Genomic DNA, 21,348 nt, shown 5'->3' on the forward strand with positions numbered 1-21,348 from the left:
CAGAGCAAGAGAGAGCACTTCCAAACAGAGCCTCATCTATATATGGGGCATGACGTGCATGATATGGAACAGACCATTGGCCAATTTGGGTCTCAGTCCTAAACCTAAGGTTGAATCCTAGGCTAGTAACTGGGGCTGTGCTCCCTTCCAGCTTCTCCTGTACCTGCAGGTACTGGCAGAGTATGAGATGCAAAAAGTCCTTGACTGTCCTGGCAGCAACTATAAACATCAGCATGTTATCATCCTTCTTCTCAGTACAGATCCAAATCATAGCCTCTTAACTAGCTACTATGAAGAAAGTTAACTCTCTCTCAGCTGAAACAAGGACAATTAGACATTAATTACATTTGTCCTCTGCTTATAGGAAAAAATGCAATAAATAGTCAAGGATAAATATCTTTTCATCCATTCTTCAAGTCTCATGTCCAGTTCAGCTATGCAATTGCCCATTTATAAAATTAATTTCTTATCATACCCTTTTGTACCACTTCATAGCTCAGCAAGAGCTATGGAAATGGAAACCTTTCTAGCTAAACAGGGTGTGTGAAGAGGATCATTGTAGTGAAGCTGTCCTGACGTGTTTCCTCAGGACTCTCTGAAGCACCCTACAGTGAGGGACTTCTTGAACAGCCAGATGGGTGCTGAAGGCTTAACTGCTGAACACATAATCAACTTTCTCCACAATGGGTCTCCAGGGAGCCGGGAGAAGGGAATGGCAGACTTTGACTGGCGGAACATCTTCAGTGCTGCAGACCAAGCTCTGCGTTTGTTCAGTCAGTATCTGGAGGTAAGGTCAGCCCTCCCCCTGCTGGGAATACTTGTAGAGAATATATTGAAGCATGGTAGGCAGTACTTGAGATCTGTGGCAACAGTCGAGAAGGTTAAAATCCTAAGACATCTTCATTGTTTCATCATCAAATTTGTTTCTAATTTAATCTCAGTATTAAAAGCATGTTTTAAAATAATACAGCAGTACAAGAACATTAACACTTATTATTATGAAAAAAACCTTCAATTTTATGATCCCCAAATGCAGTATTCAGAATGTTGGTTGAATGTCTGAATGCACTTTGATGTTGAGAGGCAGAAAGCTAATGCAAAGCCTCAAGGAAATGTTTTGTTAGGTTTTTTTTTTGTAAGCCCTAATAACTAACAGGCCACAAATTTCAGCAAGACCAGGACCAGAGAAGGTAATAGTTCTTTGGTAAGACCCCGTTCAGGTTTTTAAGCACCTGATCAAAATTCCGTTGAAACAAATGAGGGAGTTTCCACTTGTCCTGTAGCTACTTCTGACAAGATGTCTGTGTCTCTTTCCTGGAATCTGTACCCCCCTTCTCTAAGGTGCTATGTTTTCAATGGAGCACTCTGAGGCTTTTTTAAAGCCACAATGCAGAAAGTAAGGTGAAGTTTCATTACATAAATAAAAAATGCTAAAAATGTAGATGAAAATATCCATTACATTCCATAAGCCATCATAAAAATACTTTGGAAGATACTTTTAGTAAGAGGTTACCCTGGTAGGGGAATCTAATTTACTGAGGAGTTCATCAGATTCAGACTAAGTCCAGCGCAACAAAGGTTGTATTTTTTTAGAGAGCTAGGCAAACTGCTGCATCCATTCCTTCTCAGACCTGGGTGACACCCTAAGTTCTTTTGTTGTTGTTGGTTTGGGGTTTTTTTTTGTTCTCACTTTTTGGGTTTTTTTATTCTGTGTATTTCTGACTGCAGGTAAAGATGTGTTTGGAACTAGCCCTGAGGTGGGGTGGATTCCTGATAAGTTAGATAAATGAAATGCCAATTCTCCTTTGTAAACTTATGAGCCCAGGCAAAACTCATGGACCCTGCAATGTTGCAGGGTAACTCCAAGAGTTGTTGCTGTTGACAGTAATATTAATGCTTGGGAACTCCACATTTAGCACCTGCCATACAAGGGTCAGGGTCTTTATAGAGATGAATTACATCTTACAAGTATCTCTGCAAGAAAAGTACGTATTTATTTATTATTTAGTGGTTAAATTTTCTCAGTCTCACAGAGGAAATTGATACTAGTTGTAGGCAACAAGACCAAGCCTAGCTCTCCTAATTCCAATCCATTCATACCCTGCAAGAAGGCAGAAATTGAGAGTTTGTCTGCCTTCCTGTAGCTATTACAAGAGGCAACAAGAAAGCTTTTGCACAAAGCTCTGCTCATTCTTCTGATCTTTTTGCATCATGTTAGCAGAATTATTTCTTACTCAAGCTGAGTGAAATATATTGCTTGCAGCAGGTCAGTGCTGGAACATCCACAATACCAGGACAGTTACTGTACCTGGTAATAGATTGTTGTGTCCTAAAGTTCTTTGTAATGAGATTGTTCTTTAAGTCTGCAGTTTACACTGAGTTGTTAGCATTTGAGAATGTTTCCACACTGTGCCAAGCACAATGGGAACAAACAGCTCCCTTTCAGGGACACCCTACTCGTTATGGTAGTATGCAATGAGGAAAGGCATGCTGCCAGCAACTATCTTTGTAGACTCTCGATCTCTGCTGCAAGCTATGGTGCAGCTGAGAATCCCACAGATTATGCAGTGGGATTCATTCTCACCAACCCAAGAATTTCTGTTCTTCCCTTTGATTATCTTGGACCACAGAACAACTAAACTGTTTGTGAGATCTACCTAGTTGCCTCTTTATGCTTATTATTTTCTGGTTTTATCTTTCAAATCTGTTATTATTATTTTAGTTTTGGTTTTCCCATCTTCTTTGGACCATTTGAAATTGTTAAATAATTACTGGGAAAAAATCTGAAATAAATTTCCCCAAGTGGCTGGATGAGTGAATTTTTATATAGTGAGGTTTATGAAGGTAGAAGCGATGTTGCAGTTCACTGAAAAAAAAGCATAGGTAGAGCATACGGCCTTTGTTTTGAATGCAATTGATGTTAAGAGAGAGAAATTCTAGCTTTTGTCTAGTAGATTACAATATAAAATCTTTTCACTTTCAAATGATGTGAATTATTGCCACACTGGGTCTTAGCCTATGTTCTTGTGCAAGCTTTGCTTTCATTCTACTCACGCAGAAGACCTACAAGCACTTGTGTTTTCTGTTTTGAACACTTGCTTCTTCCTTGACTGGACCCCTGGATAAGAGCCTGTACTGGTCCTCAGCCTAGTCCAGACACTGTCTGTTCTGCAGTGAAAATCTGGACAAGATCAGTTGTCAGTCAGTACTTTGCCAGTGCCATTTCCACAGATTCTCCTGGAAAATTACACGAGTTCTTCTGCAGCTGCAACAAGCACCTTGAAAATAATTCTCATAAGAAAGAAACAGCAACTAGTCCTCCAGACACTCCAAAGACACAGTTACACAGAAGTACTTTACTGTGGGAACACTGACACTTTGGCAAGAACTAAACTGAGTTCTAGAATTCAGTTAACTACGTGGGATAAATGTATCCCCCAAGAAATTAATACAATCTGAGCCATCAGTCTAGTTTGATTTCTCTTCTGGCATAAAAATCAGAAAGTTCTTCTGCCTTATTTTACTTTCTGATATGAAATTCTATGTAGTTTAATTTTGTAAAGCAAACTAGGAGAATTAACATTTACAAAACACTGTGAAGAGTAAAGCTGCAAAATAATAAAGTTATAAATTTAAGCACTGTTTTGTTTTGCTGCCAGTTAAAAATATATTTTCATATAAATCCCATTAAGCTGTGATACTTGACGTTTTTAAGGAAGCAGAGCATGATTTGTCGCAGGGCAAGGTTAAATAAAGGAGCCTTTAAGATGTCTGCCCATTAAACAATAAGTTGCCTGTATGAGCACTTTCATGTGGAGTAATTTTTGGTTATTCACTTGCAAGAGACGATCAAGAAGATAAGATCAAACAAGTTAGCCTCCTGGAATTTTATGAAGCAAGGTAATTCAATAAGTATCTTCCCAGTCCATCAGGGGGTTAAATACTTCTATCTGGCAATCTTGCTAATTTGGAAGGGAGGAAGCTAAATATACAATCGTAAGTCTGTAATTTTACAGATAACTAATGACAGACTTTGTAGTGTTCATGATCTTTTTGTCTTACAATGCCTGTTAAGTAGGAGGTAAGTGGGGGGACACTAAGGGCTTAGATTTTGATGACTTGGTGTCTTGTATATGGAGTGATGATAATACATTTTGCAATAATGACAGAGACTAAGAAAGAAGACCGTTTGCTGTGAACAGTAAACTACATTTTATTATTGAGGTAACCAAAGCATGTTAACTTATGCCAGCAGGTTAATCACGTCAGAATTCAGTAGGGACACAATATTATCAGTGACATCAATTGACTAGTTGACTGGCATTAAACAGGAATATATGTCTAAATACCTAAGAGACTTTAAGATTCAAATTTGTGCTCTGACTCTGACAGTGCTTCACTTGACAAAGTGCTTTTCAGCTGAAGTCCGTGACTAATGTGCTTTTCTTATGGATCAGTCATCTTTTAACTCCCTGATGTTCACTCAGGCACTTCCTAGGCTGAAAAAAAAGTCCCAAAATTTGGAAAAGGGTAGTGTTTTGGTTCAACTGGACTGCTAAAAAGCTCTTGTGTCCAGATTTATTTTGTAGCTGAGTTAATTTTATCTCCTGGTTGCAGACTGTGGAGACAGTTCTTGATACTGGGACCTCATCCATGCTGCAGCTTTAGCCCTTCCAATTCAGATATTTGCCTTTTTGAGGGAACCTTCCAAGTATAGTTCAAGTGGCAGAGTTCACATTTCCATGGCTGGATGATTACAGTGGCTTAAATATATATTTTTTAAAATGTTTCATTCTATTTAATTAGCAAATGTGGTATCATAGGCTTTGTCTGAACCTATTACTGGCTATATGTTTTGTATAGGTACACCTAAATTTGCCCTGTCATATTGAAATTGCAGCAGCAGCTCCTGCTTTAGTGGCCACCCTTGCTTGATTTCTCACTTGTTAGGATGCACATTTCTTGAGCTTGGAGGAGGCAATCCTTAAATATCAGGAATACATTGCTTTCAAAATTATTCTATCCACTTGCATTGACCACAGCAATGTTAAATCTGAGGTTTACAGTTCTTTTTAGGGAGAATTATGTTTCTGAGCTTGTATTGGTATTATAGTATGGTTTGAATTTGTCATAAGAATTAGACTAAGAATGGGGAAGCTTTCAGAAAGGAGGAGAGAGTCAACTTTTCATAGTTTCAGCATAAGCTTTTAAAACTGAAAATAGCAGATTTTCATACTTCAGATGAACCTACCTCCCTTTTCTGTTTTCAACCGCTGATGTTTGCTTTAATGTATACCTCCTACTAGTTTATTCCCATACGATTTTTCTCTTTGTGATTATTTGTAGTGCTTGACCTTGGATAAATTTGAAGGTTATCTTGACGAAACTCAACTGACTCATCAAGCCCTTCATCTGCTGGAGGAAAACAAATTCTGGGCTGGTGTGGTTTTTCCAGACATAGAGCCTACAAGCAGCAGTCTTCCACCACTGGTGAAATACAAGATCCGGATGGATATAGATGCAGTGGAGAAAACAAACAAAATCAAAGACAGGTAAGGGATGGTTCCTTCTCAGTTCTTGCCTGCCATAACATGAATATGAGAGAGATAAGGACAGTAGAACTGCATGGGATACATGCATGAAATCCAACTGTATTCACCAATATTTGGTATTGTAATGCAGTGCAGAATGCATCTCCAGTTACCAGGTACTGACACAAGTGGTATCACTCCTGTGGCAGTTAGGCCAGGCAGTGCGTAGGTGCATGGAGATGTGGCAAAGGGAAATGACTCTGCTCAGAATCTGTTCAGTAATCTGCTTAAGTTTTTAGTTGTCTCCAACACTAGGGGAGCCAGACAAGGAAGTCCTGTGTGGATGGTGACCCAGCTGTCCTCCACCTGGACAGCAGAACTTCTCTGCTGTTCCTCCTCAAGTACCCCTCAAATGGACTCACTTAAAGGGATAGCGGAGGTAATTTCTCAGGATTGTGTACATAAAGGAATATAATGGTGTCTGGTAGTTGCAATCCAGGTGTTCCAGTTTAATCTCCAAGGATACTGTATTCCAAATACAGTTATTTTTATTCTGGAACAGTTACTGTGCTACATGATTAATCTTTGTATGTTTTTGGCCAAAATTGCTGTTCTGTGTCAGTGTAGAGAAAATTAAAGGAAACGAAAGAACCTTTCAGATAATATACTTTCTCAAACAATGTGGTCTGACAGACCAAAATCTAGAAAAGATAACTCCAGGCAGTGCTTCTACAATTCCAGTAGCTAACAGTTTTTAAATTGTTATTTATTTCCCCCCTGCCCCTCCTCTAAAGCCCCTGTTTACCCAAATGATTTCCATGTGAATTTTCTTTTGAGGTACTGGGATCCTGGTCCAAGAGCTGATCCTGTGGATGATTTACGTTATATCTGGGGAGGCTTTGCATATCTCCAAGACATGATTGAGCATGGGATTATAAAGACCCAGACCAATGTTGAAGTGCCATTAGGAATTTATCTGCAGCAAATGCCATATCCATGTTTTGTGGATGATGTGTGAGTAAAAGCAGTTTATCTTAATTCTGACGAATACTTGGATTGATGAGTGCTTTAAGACTCTCAAACACCAGTTCTAACCCTAGTCCTAAGGTATATATGCAAGAGCAATAGCTGAGATGTAACTGAATGGATTTGTTCTTTTCCTTATCCTGCCATAACCCAGATTCCAGAAACTGCCTTTGCCAAGACTCTTCCCCTAATCCTAATCCTGGCCTTTGTTGCATTCAGGTAACCAGTGTCCAGACCCAAAATGAACACAAAACACTGCCCCCTTAAAAGCAGCAGTGTTCTTCCAATTTCTGCATACCACACAAAATAGAAAATATAAGCTGGAGGGTTTTTTTGGCCTTACTTTTCCGGGCAGTAATAACAACCTAACCTAAACCTTCACATTGATTACAGTTGAGAATCTGTTGTCAACAGGGCACCTCAACTATAACTCTTTGGTCCCTAATAATGTCAGCCTTGGAACTACAGCTGTGATTACACAGGACCCAGCAAAAATGTGGTCTTTTAAAAAGTTTTTATCTAACTAGAACTAAGCCTCATGCTATAGCACATGGCCAGTGCCTGTAGCAAAAGTGAACACAGAGCATTGACCCATATTAGAACAAACACTGCATCCTTCAGTTAACTGTGCAGAATCCATTGAAGTGTAGTGAATGTCTTTCCTCTAATTACATCTCTAAAACCCATATTTCTTTATATCCAGAGAATAATTTCCTAAAGAAATATTGAATAGAAAATGCTTGTCCCAGTGCAATTGGTACCTTTCTTGCTATTTCTTTAAGTCCTGAAGAATCCAACAACCCAGTCTCTTCAACTGTATTACCAAACTCTAACCCTAGACTTAATCATATCTAGATATACCAATACCCACAGCTGTAGTTTTTGGTCCTTGGAGATGCCTACAGGCCTTGCAGAACCCCAAGACAATTTAGGCTCTTGAAACTCTTTCTTTCCAAAATCCTAACCATATGCTTAGAAAGGCTTCCATTTATAACTGTGTGAATAGTATCTGCAATCAAACTGCATATACCGACCGCAGTTTGGTGTCTGTTAACAGCAGCCCTTTTCCTCCCATTGTGTATGCTAGTTTTCAACAATAACCTGATATTCTCTAACCATCTTCTCCCTAATTGCTGCCTATGTCTTTTATGAAGATTGACTGGTTTTTGTTTTGAATCTCATATGAATCTAGCAAAAGATTCCAGGACTGTGGCTGCAGTTCATTATTGCAGGCACCAGGAGTTTCTTTCCCTGGTGAAGGGCAGAATAAAGAAGCTACAGGAGAGAGAGGTGGTTTTTCGCTCTGTAACAAAATAAGAAAGAGACCGTGCTCCTGGGTGTGGAGATTTCACAGCTACACGGAGGCAGGGTGACTGTGGACCCCCATTAGCACTGCCTGAACCAGCATGTGTGCTCCGGGTTTTATGAAGTGGTGCCTCTTCCCTGGTCACAGTGTGCCTGTTCCAATGCTGCAATCTGTGCTACTGCAACTGTATTGGTGTACATTTCACTCAGGAAAAAAAAAAAAAAAAAAAGGTGCTATAGAAGTCCTTTCATGGTGCTGTCAGTGTGCTCTGTGCAGGTAAATGCTAGTACTTCAGATAATGGCAGATTGCAGATATACATAATTTGACCTGTCATTCCCATCAGTCATTAACTGTTAGCCTGAGAAAATGTCACCCTGGAAAGCCTGCTGTTTGTTTCCTCCCCACTGAAAATACTGTGGAGGCAGAAACCTTACCTGTGCAAAAGTTCTCTGAAGCCTGCAGCAGCCACACACAGTTCAGGGCTGATCTCCAAACCCAGTGATGGCCTCTGCAGAGAGCTTGCTTTAGTGAAGCAAGCACATCCTCATGTATGTTGTGCTCTGTGTGGCTTAGTGCTGGGTTACATGTGTCCACCAACAGGCAAAACCCAGGGTACCCCAGGCCATTCCACAAAAGCATGGCTTTGTTTCAGCAGGCCAGATTTCTCTTCGGGAATTTTTGGTGGAAAAGTAAAGATTTTCCATTTGTTTTGACAATGGTGTAGCTATGAGAGCATATGGCAAAAACGTGGTTCTGTAGGGCTCAGATTTAGGAAGCTGAAGGTTTTTTTGCTCCTTTTTGTTTTTAGCAGCTCTAAGATTTTGGCCTTGAAAGAATCAAGTCCATTTGGTTTTCAGGGTAATTTCTTTGAAAAGTTGCAATCCCAAATTCACAGAAAACGTTTTCAGCTTTTTCACCCCGACATCTCTTGCTCACCATGATAACACACTTCAGGCAGTGCTTCAGCAAGGATCATCTGCCTGGGCTGAGCAGCCATAGAGTCTGGGGAGAGGGATGGAGAAAGGAAGCACTGCCTCCATCACAGTACATGAAGGGCCACCCACAGCAGCCTGTCCCAGCACTGTTGTTTTGGAAGCGGTACTATATAGGATGGTCCCAACACATTCCTGAGTCATGGTTTGTATGAATTTCAGCAGCCTTGCTGGCAGCATCTGATGCTTTTAATGCTTAATTTGTTTAATTCTTTTGACAGTGAATCTTGGGAGCATAAAAAGACAGTGACACTCCCAAATTGTTGATATTAGCATATGTCTTAAAATATTCATTGTACATCATAGTAAAAGCATTATGGCAATTCACAGTGAAGAGAGATGTATTTTCATGAGCCACCACATCTTTTGTAGCCTTCAGTAACCCTTAGAACCTCTTTGTAAAACAGAAATAACATTTATCTGTCTCATGGGAGTGCAGCAACCGTTAGTTCATTAATATTTAGGTTGCTTCTGAAGTTCACTAGCAAGGTGTTATTGATGTTTAGACTGAGAAAGTCTTATGTTTAATAAATACATTCTTCCCTACTCCTTTTCCTCTTTGTTCTTGCTTTTCATCTCAATATTTCTCTTTTTTTACCTAAATTTAATTAATTTCTCTCTTCTTGCTTTGGTAGCTTCATGATCACCTTAAACCGTGCCTTTCCCATCTTCATGGTATTGGCTTGGATATATTCAGTTTCCATGACTGTGAAGAGTATAGTGCTGGAGAAGGAAATGCATCTGAAAGAGGCTATGAAGAACAGGGGTGTAACTAATGGGGTGATCTGGTGCGCTTGGTTCCTAGACAGCTTCGTCATGATGGCTGTGAGCACGTTCCTCCTCACAGCACTGATTATGGTAAGAATTGCCACTCTCAAACTCACTGTTGTGTTTGCACTGCTGGTACCAGTTTGCTGTTGATAAAGAATAGTAGCCATTCATAGGGAGGTGGGAATGGCTGGTGGCCTGTTCTGATCACAGCATGTAGCAGGTGCGTTCTTCTAAGCAGAAGCATCAGCACTTGACAGAGGCAGAAAGTATAAACTCACTAGTAAGATTTATTGTGAAAGCCCCCACAGAACAATGCATCAAGCTGATTACTCTGTATCTTGTATTTCCTGGAGACAGACACAGATCTCCCAATAAACAATAATTGTTGCTTTAAATAGAAGGGATTATAAGATAAAGAATTTTAATCTAGAAACTCACCATATGTGATTCATTTTTAATATTCAGTGCTTTCCTGCTTAGAAATTATGCCACTATTTCAATGGAAAAGACTGCAAGGACAGAACTTTCAGGACAGTCTGAAAATAAACAAGCTTTTGCTTCTGTGACTCAAAATAATTTTTGTAACTTTTCAGGGCAGTCTGGATGTTGTCTCTAAGGACTACCTCTTCTCTGTGTTACCTAAGAGCCAAGCTCCTCCTAGCTTAGCTGCTATATTTAGTTATATAAATCCATAGTATTTTGATAAGGAAGAATGCCCTTGCATCTTTTCTGATGTGGGGAACTGGTATTGATACAAATGCACAGTTGGGGTTCAATCTGTTCTATCTTATCAACCTGCCCTGATGAGTTGTTCTGCTTCCTTGTGGTTCCATTACAGGTGGATAAGAGAAAGCTTGCTTTATTTGCTACACTGGCTTAATGAAAAATCAGGAGGTAGTTAATACCAAAGAGGAATGTGTTTATACCTATAATTTGCTTCCTTTCGTGGATTTCACTATGCCAGTGTGACACACCTTTGTAAATACATTCTTATGAGAGATTGTATCACTGTTGATAAAGAAATAGGTCTCAGTCAGATGTTGCAACAATGTTGAGACCTATTTATAGCCTTATAGACCTATTTGAGCCTTATATAAGGCTCAGAGCAAAGTTGAGCCTAATAAATAGGTCTCAGTATTGTTTTTTAGGAGTAAATAGATAATCAGCACAGTCTGTGCTCTTCTTGAGAGGGAGTGTTTAATCTACAAAAGCTCTAAGGAAGAAAGGTCAATAAAAGTTCACCCAGTAGGCTAGTTAGTACACAAGGATCTCTGAGAAACTGCACGTGGATTCCTCAGCTGTGATACCCTTATGGAGTTTGAATATCAATTAGGGACAGAAGCTTTATAATTTTCCTGTTTTTGTTGTTGTTGTTTGTTTGAAGATGCGTTGCGTTTTGTCAGGCTTCCTTACATTGTCTTTTCTGCACATTGAGCAAGTGGACTGTGGAGAAGATGAGATCAATGAAAATTTACTGTGATAGTTCAAATAGTTTTATTTAAAATGTATGAATTTCCAAGCAGGCACATCTTGCTTAGAATAATTTGCTTATTAAGACAGGGACAGAATGTCCATTTTCAATCAGTTATGATCTCAATTCAGTCATCAAATCTGAATATGAACCCCACAGTGTATTGTACTAACATAAAGACACAATCCAGGAGCAGGGATAAAGTTAGATGAAGGATTTGTTATTGTGATGACCTCAGGTGTTGAAACGTTACTGCCTGGGAGAGCTGGAAGTCATATTAGGTAAGAAAGACTGGCTTATTGCTTATTACTTACTACAGGTTACATGTCAATGGCAATTCTGACCTTTTCTGCTAGTTCAGAAATTGGTAATACTTCTAAATTTTTTCTGGTTTCCTTTTGCTTACAGTGTGGACAAGTACTACATTACAGCAGTCCACTTCTCTTCTTTCTATTCCTACTGACATTCACCACAGCCACTATAATGCAGTGTTTCTTGTTCAGCACCTTCTTCTCCAAAGCAAATCTGGCAGCTGCCTGCAGTGGAGTCATCTACTTCACCTTGTACCTGCCTCACATTGTCTGCTTTGTCTGGCAAGACCGCATGACTGTTAATCTGAAGATCCTAGCAGTAAGCCTTTCACTGATTATATGGCTTATTTGGGTTCGAATTTTAGCTGCCCTTCTCACTATTCATATGTGAGTAAGAAAACATTGTGGACATTTTCCTCTCTGCTTTTTTTGATTCAGAGAGGGACACCTCTGAATCTCTCTCAAATAATGAGGGATTGCAAGTGAGTAAGCCTTTAGCAAGCCTACTGACCAAGAGATACTTTCATGGCTTTTAGAAAATTTAGTAAAATTTATTTTACTTTTTCAATGCTAGGAAATTAGCATAATGTTCAAAAAATTTTGAACACTTCCTTATAAGTCAAAGCAAATTTAACTTCTGGTATGTTTAGTAAATACAAAGGCAATTCACAAAATGGGGACAGTTATATTTCTCATGTGCTATAACCTGGTTAACAGGGTAATATCGAAGGATGGTAAGACCTCAGGTTCACATTCCTTCTTCAGCTAAATGCAGAGTTAGGATTTGAACCCAAGTGCCAAAACTCTGAAATATCTTCCACCTAAGAAGCTGCAGACATTCTCCATGCGGTGCTTCCTTGTTGGTTCTCTTTCATAATAGGTAAGATACTTAACAATTCAGTGGAGCTGGAAACTTCTTGCTGCTTTTTGAAATGGAACTGTGAACTTACAAAATTATTCAGACTGATTTTTCTGTTGCCCCATGAATCAGGAAGGGAAGCAGGTGGTTGAATCCAGTCTCCCCACCTTTGCTGAGCATTCTAACAACCTAGGTAAAAGAGAAATACTGTCTTCTGCTCTTGTACTAGGAAATATAATGAAAAAGGAAAAAGAAAACATAACTATTTAAAAGCTATAACTAAGTATAAATCTGGCTCTGAATCAGCTTTCTTAACTGATGTACTATACAGATGTAGTATATACCAGCTTTAGTTCTACCGATTAAGGTGATAAAGTGCAAAACTTGATCCTGTCATTAAGTCAGGAAATGAGTTGGCCTCTAACAGGTTCTGATTTGGGAAGAAATATTGAGATTGGCACACAGTCTAAGCATAAAGACAACTCTCTTCTCACCCTAAAGTGAAGGAGGAGGCATTCATGTAAGAAAGGATATTTGCTAACCAGAAGCCATGAATATTTTTCTCTGTTCCTGATACATTTGGTCTTATATTTGTTGTTCAAAGCTTAGTCCTTTGCTGAAACCAGGACATTAGCACACTATGATAATGCCTCACTGAGAGTTGCTGTTGGGCTCCCTCTTGTCCCCTCATTTTCCTGAGGTCTGACATTCCTGGCTGAACTACATATCCTGTGAAACAGCACTGTATAACTTCTTGCTCTGTTTTTGCAATGCAACATTGAAGAGGTTGTTTGGATACTATACTGGTTTATTAGTTTATTGTGTAAGGACTAGGTAGCAGACAACACCAGGGGAGGGGATGGTTGTGGTTTCCCTTATCCTGAGCATCTGGTGTACTTTCTGTCTCGTTACTCATAGTGGCCCTGCCCTGTACACTCAGGAAATATTTTGTTTCTCCAAGGTGGGCAAAGGTGTTCACTGCAAACTTCTAGATGCATCTATAGTATTTTCTGAACAGAGACATTAATGGAAAAAAAAAAGACTGAGCTGTGAATGTTGCCTAGTAGCTAAACAATGTACAGCTAAGGTTGCATTTGGTCTATTATGGCTAAATAGTGCTTAAAATTGCCACCATTCAGAGGACTAAACATCCCAGTCCGATATAGAAATGAAACCACTTCTCCCTGATCATTTGTTAGTCATTATCAAGTTTTGAAGTCCAGTCCCTAAAGATCATGGTTTTTTGTGTTTGCTTTACAACATGTCCCTCTGAGTTGAATGTAATTTTTCCTTCATTCCAGAGTTTGCTTTCTCAAGTAGCTTTTGGCTTCGGTACAGAATACTTGTCACGCTATGAAGAGCAAGGTCTTGGCCTACAGTGGGGTAACATCAGAACTAGTCCCTTGGAAGGAGATGAATACAGTTTTATTTTTTCCATTAAAATGATGCTTTTTGATGCTTTTCTCTATGGAATACTTTCTTGGTATCTTGATAATGTTTTTCCAGGTATGTCAAGATCTTGTTCATAGAAGGTAGTGGTAGTTGATGTAAACTGTGTTAGTCTAATCAGTCTTTGAATATTTCTTTGTCAGAAAAAGGGTATTTGACATTGCAGACCATGAGTCTTATCCAGTATAACCATTGTTTTTTAAGGGCTTCCAGTTTTCTCTCTTTCTTTTTTCTTTCTCCTATTTCAGTCCTCAAAAAAAATGTAGAAAAGGAGGAGAGAGTAAGAAGGAGGATGCAATTTCTGATCCTGTTTTAAGATCTAAAATAGAAAATAAATCTACAAAAATATCATCTGTTAAAAGCCAATTTGTGTACATATTTTTCTTTTGAGAAATTTCAACCATTTCTAGTAAGAATTTTTTAAATTTTCGAAAATGTAGAAATAAGAGTTCTAATTCACATATATACCATGGCTGCATTATTAGACTGACTGTTTCTTAAAGGATGGTACTATTTCCTGAGACATATACTCTGTCCTAGGCAGTTTTGAAAGTTCCTGTATGGATTTACTTTATTTCTAAATGGGAATCCTGGTTCCAGTGCAAGTTCACAAAAGGATTTTCTTTGTTATTAATTACAAAGTTTGGGAACAACCTTTGTGAGAAAATGGTTTGTCCTTGTAGCTCAAATGGTTATCTTGCTGCTTACTGAATGTTGTTGCAATATAATAAATGCAGACTCTTATGCTGTACAAGCAAGTAAGCTTTCTTTTAATTAATTACTCCCACATGTGAACTGCAGTTCCAGGATGTGTTTCTTGGCAGATAGCTATCTTTTTTTTTTTTTTTTTTTTTCTTGAGTGGTTACTCAGAATTTGAGATCTTGCAGATTTTCTAGGTACAAAGGAAAATTAACAATGGATAAGGTAAGATGGTGTTTGTCTGCATGCATCACTTATGATAGTTAATCCAAATCAAGAAAAGATAAGGGGTTGTTGAATGGCTTTAGATGTGTCTGAGGAATATTTTGCTTCAAAATTCAAATATGATCTTAAGTCTGCTTTGTTTGTGTCCTTTCCAAAGTGACATATACTACACCCAATTAATGCCTTTTCAGTTTTTAAGAAATGTATCCTCATAAAGGAGTTTAACACAATTTTAATACACTTATTTTCAAAGCTGATTTGCAGTAACTTCTCTAAAAGTTCCTCTTTGGAGAAGCCCATGTTGCGACTCTGTTTATTTAAAAAAGAATGAACAATGTACTATTTCCATGAACACAGCGGGAGTTAAACAACAGGAGTTTCATTCTTCATAGATACAAGTTGTTTTTTTTCAGCCAGTACTTTACACAAAAGCAACACCTCTCAGGGCTTCTATTAATTTGCTTCAGTTCCTCCCAGTATTTGCTCTGAGAGGCTCCTTGGCTTTCTGCTGCTCTGTTTCTGTGGAATTTCTCACAGCATTTCTCTGTCACACAAATGCAAACCCGCCAAATCAGTGCTGTAGTATTTGAGTTTACCATAGGAGTTTCCTGGATAATCCTTCAAACCATATGATTCAGCTCCAGTGCAAGTTTTCTCTGCAGCCAGCTACTCGTTGTCGATACTGGTCCTTTGGCTATTTGAGCATTCTTCTCCCTAATGGAGTTCACTTGGGTTTTGTATTCATACTGAATGAGAAGCAGTTGTTTTAGTCACTAGCTTCAAAGGGGTATAATCCAGTCCATAACAAGTGCAAGGTGAACAACCTATGGATGCAGACAGAGCTTTTGTGTATATTAATTGGGAGTACAAGTGGTTGCCTGACATACAGGGTATTTTTGGTAAGTCAGAAATAAGCAGACACTTTCATAAACAGTGGTTTTCAATACAGAAAAACTGACCATCGTTCAGTGAGCATCACAAATTCCCTTTGCTCATTTTGAATAAGTAGGACAAGGCCAGTAACACCTGGGTTCACGAGGATGCCAGGTTTAAACATAGCTGCTCAAATCCCTGCATTCTATAAATCAATATGATCCAGGAAAGTGGTGTTGAATTGCACTAGCTCTGGTCTGGTCTGACAACTGATGATGTCCTCTTTTCAAAACAGAATTAGCCCGTGACCAAAAAAGCTCATTTCTACTTAAGAAAAGCATTATTCTTTTGACAATTTTTCTGCAAGGCTGTGTGCTGAAATAACAGCCAGAGTCTCTTTTCTCATTGCCAGTTGTGAATTCAGGCCCAGAGTAATAAGTTCAAATATAACGAGCTTTTCATTCCTGTCAACCCTCAAGTGTTAAGTTGGCCTTAAAAGAAAATCCCTGAGTGAGGCTGGGATCCCAACTTAAGCAATCAGGATGTTCCTTGGCAGCTGCTGCCTGGTTGGTAAGGATTCAGACTGTCCCCAGGTAGGGAGTAGCTTCATTCTGTAATTAAAACACATTCTACTTAAGAAAAGGTAAGGCCAATCAGGTCACGTATTTTCTGAATATTATACTCCTGTCCAAAAGGAAAAAAAAAAATCTGCAAACAAAATTTGTTCTGTCAGGTACTTGGTGGATGGTTTGACCTTCTGATATGCAACACTAGGACTGCAAGTTTTTATAACTGTAGCTCAGACTTTGCCTATATGAATTTGTGCCCACTGAGGAATGTGTTTATTAAGTGCACTTTACGTACTTATTTTTGTTTTAGGGGACTATGGGCTACCACAGCCTTGGTATTTCCCTGTGCAGGAATCTTATTGGCTTGGCTCTAGAAACCTAAAAGCTGAGAAAACACCAACTGCTGATGGTGAGTTTTTTTAAAACTTTGGTGTTTAGAAACAACTTCAAAACCACTGATCCTCTCAGAGGTGAGTGCATAACTTTTCCATTACCTGAGATGCTGCAAAAATTAGAGACAGCCATACACTGGAATCTTGGCAGGTGCCTTTAAACTTGGAGTGGCCTGCTATTATTAGAGTTATTAGAGATGAGTCACTGTTCCATCTGAGAGCCTTTAAAGCATGGGCTAACAAACAGCATCAAACCCTGACTCTCTGACACCTTCTGAGACATTTAAGGAGTTCTTGTTGCCCAACACAACATTTGTGAAATGAGTCAAAATGAAACATAATGTTGATCTTGTTTACACTGAGGCTCCCCCATCATTCTAAACCTGTTTCTTTTCTATCTAGTTTGACATTAATTTAAGTCTGTTTACTTTGGGTTTGCAAGCAAGATCAAAATTGATGCCACCCTTGGACCAACTTGAATGAGTGCAAATCCTGCATTTGCAGATTTTTTTTGCTGTGCACTGATACTGGAGTAGTCAAGAACAAGATGTGGGTGATTGTATTTAAGCAGGAATTAATGCAGAATGAGTATTAATGTCTGGAATAGAGGCTGCTGAAGGTAATGTTTTGAAATGTCTTAAATTTACGAGGTAACAGTGAAACTAATCAAAATAATAGATGATGAAATAATTTCTTCAGTCTTCTAATTACTATCCTTAAACTTCATCAACTCAGACAGATTCAGGCAATCTCATTGTGAGGTGATACCTATAAACCAGAACAAATTTAATCCTTTCTGTGAACATGCTGATAAGACATCCACTGCTCACATGTTTTGATCAGAAAAGAAGAGGTTATAACATTGGTTTTTTTGAAGAGGCTTCGCCTTCTGGTGCATTCTGAGGGAATGAACATGCTTTCCTTTAGATTTGCTGTGAGGGTATTCAGAATAGTAGAGGCTTGTCTAGATATTATCAAGTCTGTTACCTGCTTCAGCTTTGCAAATGCTGCCCACCAGATTAGAATTTGACTGTACAGAAAGAAGGAAGAAAGAGCCAGAGGAGGGCTTGGAGCATGTTTATAGATCAATGGAAAATTTCCAAAGACCCAGATGTCAGCCATTATGTCTCATTGACTTTCTGTGGAATTTGGGCATATCCTGCACCAGAGCTCCTTTGAATACCTCAAATTTGGAGCACAGTTACAGGATTTTCTGTTTATTTAGTTTAAGCCTAAATTTAGTAGAAATTAAATCCATTTTCTGGTTATCTTAATGCCTCATAAGTTCTGTGTGTTCTTGAATATATTTCCAATAACAGACAAACTCATGATTTTTTAGTACCCAAACTCAAGGTTGCGAGAAGTCTCGAAAGCCCCAAAATATTTAGTTGCTCAGGTAGATCAGCAACAGAAAAGTTTATGGCTACTACTTTATTACCAAGTTTTCTATTTTATGAGTTCTTGATAGCATTTTTTAGATTACTTATGTAAAATATTTTGCTTAAGTGAAGTCTAGAGTTTATTTTGTAGGTGAGATTACATCAGATAACTGAGTTTATCTAACAGTTCACTGTTGAGAAAAAAAATGGGGCAATATTGCAGTCCCTTCCACAACTGTCATCCCAGTTTTGCTGATGCTTATCAGTCTCTGGTAAGATCAAGAGGTAGATCCTTCTGGAAGCCATTCCCAAGAAAATGAAGGACAAGGTGACAGGAAATAATGAACATGGTTTTACCAAGAGCAAATCTTGCCCAACCAGTCTGATTTTCTTCTGTGATGACTGGATCAGTGGACAGATGGAGAGCAGTGGATGCCATTTAACTTGACTTTAGCAAGGGCTTTGGCATGGATTCACATAGTATTCTGATAGCCCAAATGATGAGATAAAGGCTGCTTGAGTGGACGCTGAAGCATGTAGAAAATTGATTGAACTGTTGGCCCCAAAGGATTGTGTTCAGCACTACAAAGTGTAACTGGGGACCAGTTATTAGTGGCAGATGTCTGCCAGGGACTGACACTGGACATAATACTGTTTAATGATTTATTAACAGCCCGAGTGATAGGATAGGAGCACCATGAGCAAGTTTGTGGAAGACACCAATTTAGAGGGAAGAGTGGAGTGCAGGGCAGCTCTTCAGAGGGACCTCAACAGGCTGGAGAAGTGGCTTTATAGGAACCTCATGGAGTTCAACAAAAGTAAATGCATAATACTGTTTCTGGGGTGGAATACAGACTGGTCTCCTGGCAGGCAGCTTTGTAGAAAAGGTCTGGTTGATAACATGTGGAACATGAGCCATCAAGTGTGCCTGTGTAGCCAAGAAGACTGGATGCATTCTGAACTTCATTAGCAAGAGTATAGCCATCTGTTCAGAGGAATTGATTCTTCCTTTCTAGTCAGTACTTGTGAGACTGCATCTGGAGTACTGTGTTGTCTAGTTTGGGGATCCTTATTGAAAGGAAGATGTAGAGTTACTGAAGGGAGCTCAGGAAGGAGCCACCAAGTTGATTAGCATCTGGAACATATAACAGACGAGGAGATGCTGAGAGAGCTGGATCTGCTCAGCCTTAAGAGAGAAAGCTAAGAGATAGCTAGACTTCTCAGGTATGCCTAGTGGAAGCATGAGAGGCAATCTGGAAAACAAGAATTCTGATTCAATATAAGAAGAAAATTATTTACGGTGAAAGTAGTTAGAACACTGGAACAGGTTGCTCAGAAAGGTTGTGAAATCTTCATTTTTGGAGATAGTCACTGTGATCTGAATTGTCTATTTTTTGAGGATTGAACTGGAAATCTTTGGAAGTCCCCCCTGATCTAAATTATTCCATGATTAGCTCAGCTAGCCTCAGTGTCCTCTCTCCTATGAAACATTGCCTTGGGTTTTCTCAAGCAGGGACATTTGGAAAGGTCATCTCTGATTAATTCCTTTGTAGGAGGCAAGTGATTCTTACCTCTTTGAAGAACTAAGACTCTTCAGGGCCTCAGCTTACATGAACAACTGTAGAACTTTTCTCAACTTGTATCTTTCCTTCAAGGGTAATACTAAATATTGTCTTAATTTATTGTAACTGGAAAACGTTTTGGGAAGAAAACTGGATGAGAAAATGTCTGATAATGTAAATGCACAGCTGAAAATGAAGCAAAACTAATAAATTATCTTGGTACTTTTAAAATTTACTTCTATCAGTGCACTTTTGTGTCCCCCCACTTTGCCATTTTGGGTGATGTGGTGAGCTTGTTTATGTTGCTATTTGTGCACCGGGTAATTTTATAGTTTTACAGGCTAAGCTAAAACCTCTTGTAGCAGAGTTATGGTGAAATTTCACAACAAAATTAAGTTCTAGACCATCTGATAAATTACAGTTGTGCTAGTTGCACTCTAGGCTGCCAGCTTGAATCTGTGTTATGTAAACAGTTCTTTCAGGGGCTCACTCTTCTTACATCACTGTTTCCTGCTTCAAGCCTGTCCCCATTAGTGATTTTATGTGACTGTTTTCCTTTGTGGCAGCAAGGTCTAAGACCAAATTGGAAAGCCGGAAATTCTTGTACGAGAGTTAACACCGACTCATTCACTCTGGCCTGGAGCTAGTCTCTTAATCTAAGTAGCAGTTTAGCAGTTTGCTTTTCATTTAACCTTTTCATTTTGTTTTTCTTTCACTCACTCCCTGGAAGTCTGGGAAGTGTTTGTATGGCCTTTCTCTTCATGTGGTGAAGAATATGGTCTAGAGCTGCATGGCCAAAATATAAAGCATGTATTTAATATTAGTCAGGATCTTCTACTCTGAGTCTATAATTGCAAAATTGTCAGTTGTCTTCCTTAAATATCTGTTCCTGACACTGAGAAGCAGATTTTAAGCTAGATGGCTCTGAGTGGTGCATTCCTACCCTGAGTAAAGCACTGGTGATTGATGCTCTTGAAGAGCTCAAGGCTTAGGACTACCCCCTTTTCCTCAAAGTACCTCTAGAGATACGGGGAAATTAAATTTTGGTTAATTCAATGTTGGTTACTTTTGGTTTATATAGAAAAAAGTCCCGAGTCAGAAAGCTGTGTGGATCAGAATGCCATCGAAGAGGAAAAAAATGAAAGCAGAACAAAGAAATCTGAAGAACCTGAAAAGCCAGAAGAAAAGAATGACAACCTGGGGGAGAAGGATGGTAAAAACAAACAATGCAAACACAAACGAGAAAAAGAACCTGGCGAGCAGGGGAAGCCTAAGACAGATGTCCAGGACAAAGATGAAATTAATAGTAAGGAGAGAGAGCAACCTGATTACTTCTGAGATACTATACTCATTGTACTTCATAAGAAACTAGATGTAGGAATGATTGGAGTCAAAATACAAGAGCCCAGTAAGCTATAGAGGATAGCATACAACTGCCAGAGCTAAGCCCAGAGAACCACTGACTCTCCCAGTTACCCTCTTACTGATTTCTCTACATTCACAAACCCTTAGAATATTTTAGCCACCATGCATAAGAGGGCTGCCTTCCAGAAGATCTCTGTGTCTTGTTTTTTTATTGTGCAGATGCAGGCTGTTTCTATAGCAAGTTAGTGTTCATGCTAAGGGAAGCTTGAGACACACATTGACCTCTTAGAATTAAACAGAGCCATGACTTCAATAAAAATACTTATGCTGAGAGAGGAATGTTCCTAGCCCCCCCCCCTTTTTTTTTTCTTTTGTGCGTCTTCAAACAGGAGAAGCAGAGATTTATCTGAAGTGGTCTGTGTGTCTGTCTGCAGCCTTTTCTGATGCTGACATTAGCCACCACCTAAGAATTCCTCAATGACCTGCCTTGTTTTCAAGTCCCAATGTCTTCTTTTGTGGGGAGCCAGAGGCATTTTCTGTATGTGATGCTCAGAGGAATGCATGTG

The 21,348-nt window shown here is 39.1% G+C and overlaps 1 protein-coding gene across 1 annotated transcript in view; it reads left to right on the top strand.

Annotated features, from left to right (window-relative positions):
* Positions 1 to 589: 589 nt before the first annotated feature.
* The window catches only part of LOC104460783 (retinal-specific ATP-binding cassette transporter-like), a gene marked incomplete at both ends in the record, with an annotated part of 33,694 nt that continues 12,935 nt past the window's right edge, over positions 590 to 21,348 (top strand). The window contains 8 exons of the mRNA XM_010073948.1: positions 590 to 787; positions 5,347 to 5,552; positions 6,369 to 6,545; positions 9,492 to 9,714; positions 9,838 to 9,847; positions 11,517 to 11,728; positions 13,570 to 13,774; positions 16,395 to 16,493. Coding sequence (XP_010072250.1) covers positions 590 to 787; positions 5,347 to 5,552; positions 6,369 to 6,545; positions 9,492 to 9,714; positions 9,838 to 9,847; positions 11,517 to 11,728; positions 13,570 to 13,774; positions 16,395 to 16,493 — 1,330 coding nt within the window. The remainder of the gene's footprint in view (positions 788 to 5,346; positions 5,553 to 6,368; positions 6,546 to 9,491; positions 9,715 to 9,837; positions 9,848 to 11,516; positions 11,729 to 13,569; positions 13,775 to 16,394; positions 16,494 to 21,348) is intronic.

The sequence above is a fragment of the Pterocles gutturalis genome, unplaced genomic scaffold (genome assembly GCF_000699245.1).
Source record: "Pterocles gutturalis isolate BGI_N339 unplaced genomic scaffold, ASM69924v1 scaffold51737, whole genome shotgun sequence".
Classification (NCBI taxonomy): domain Eukaryota; kingdom Metazoa; phylum Chordata; class Aves; order Pterocliformes; family Pteroclidae; genus Pterocles; species Pterocles gutturalis.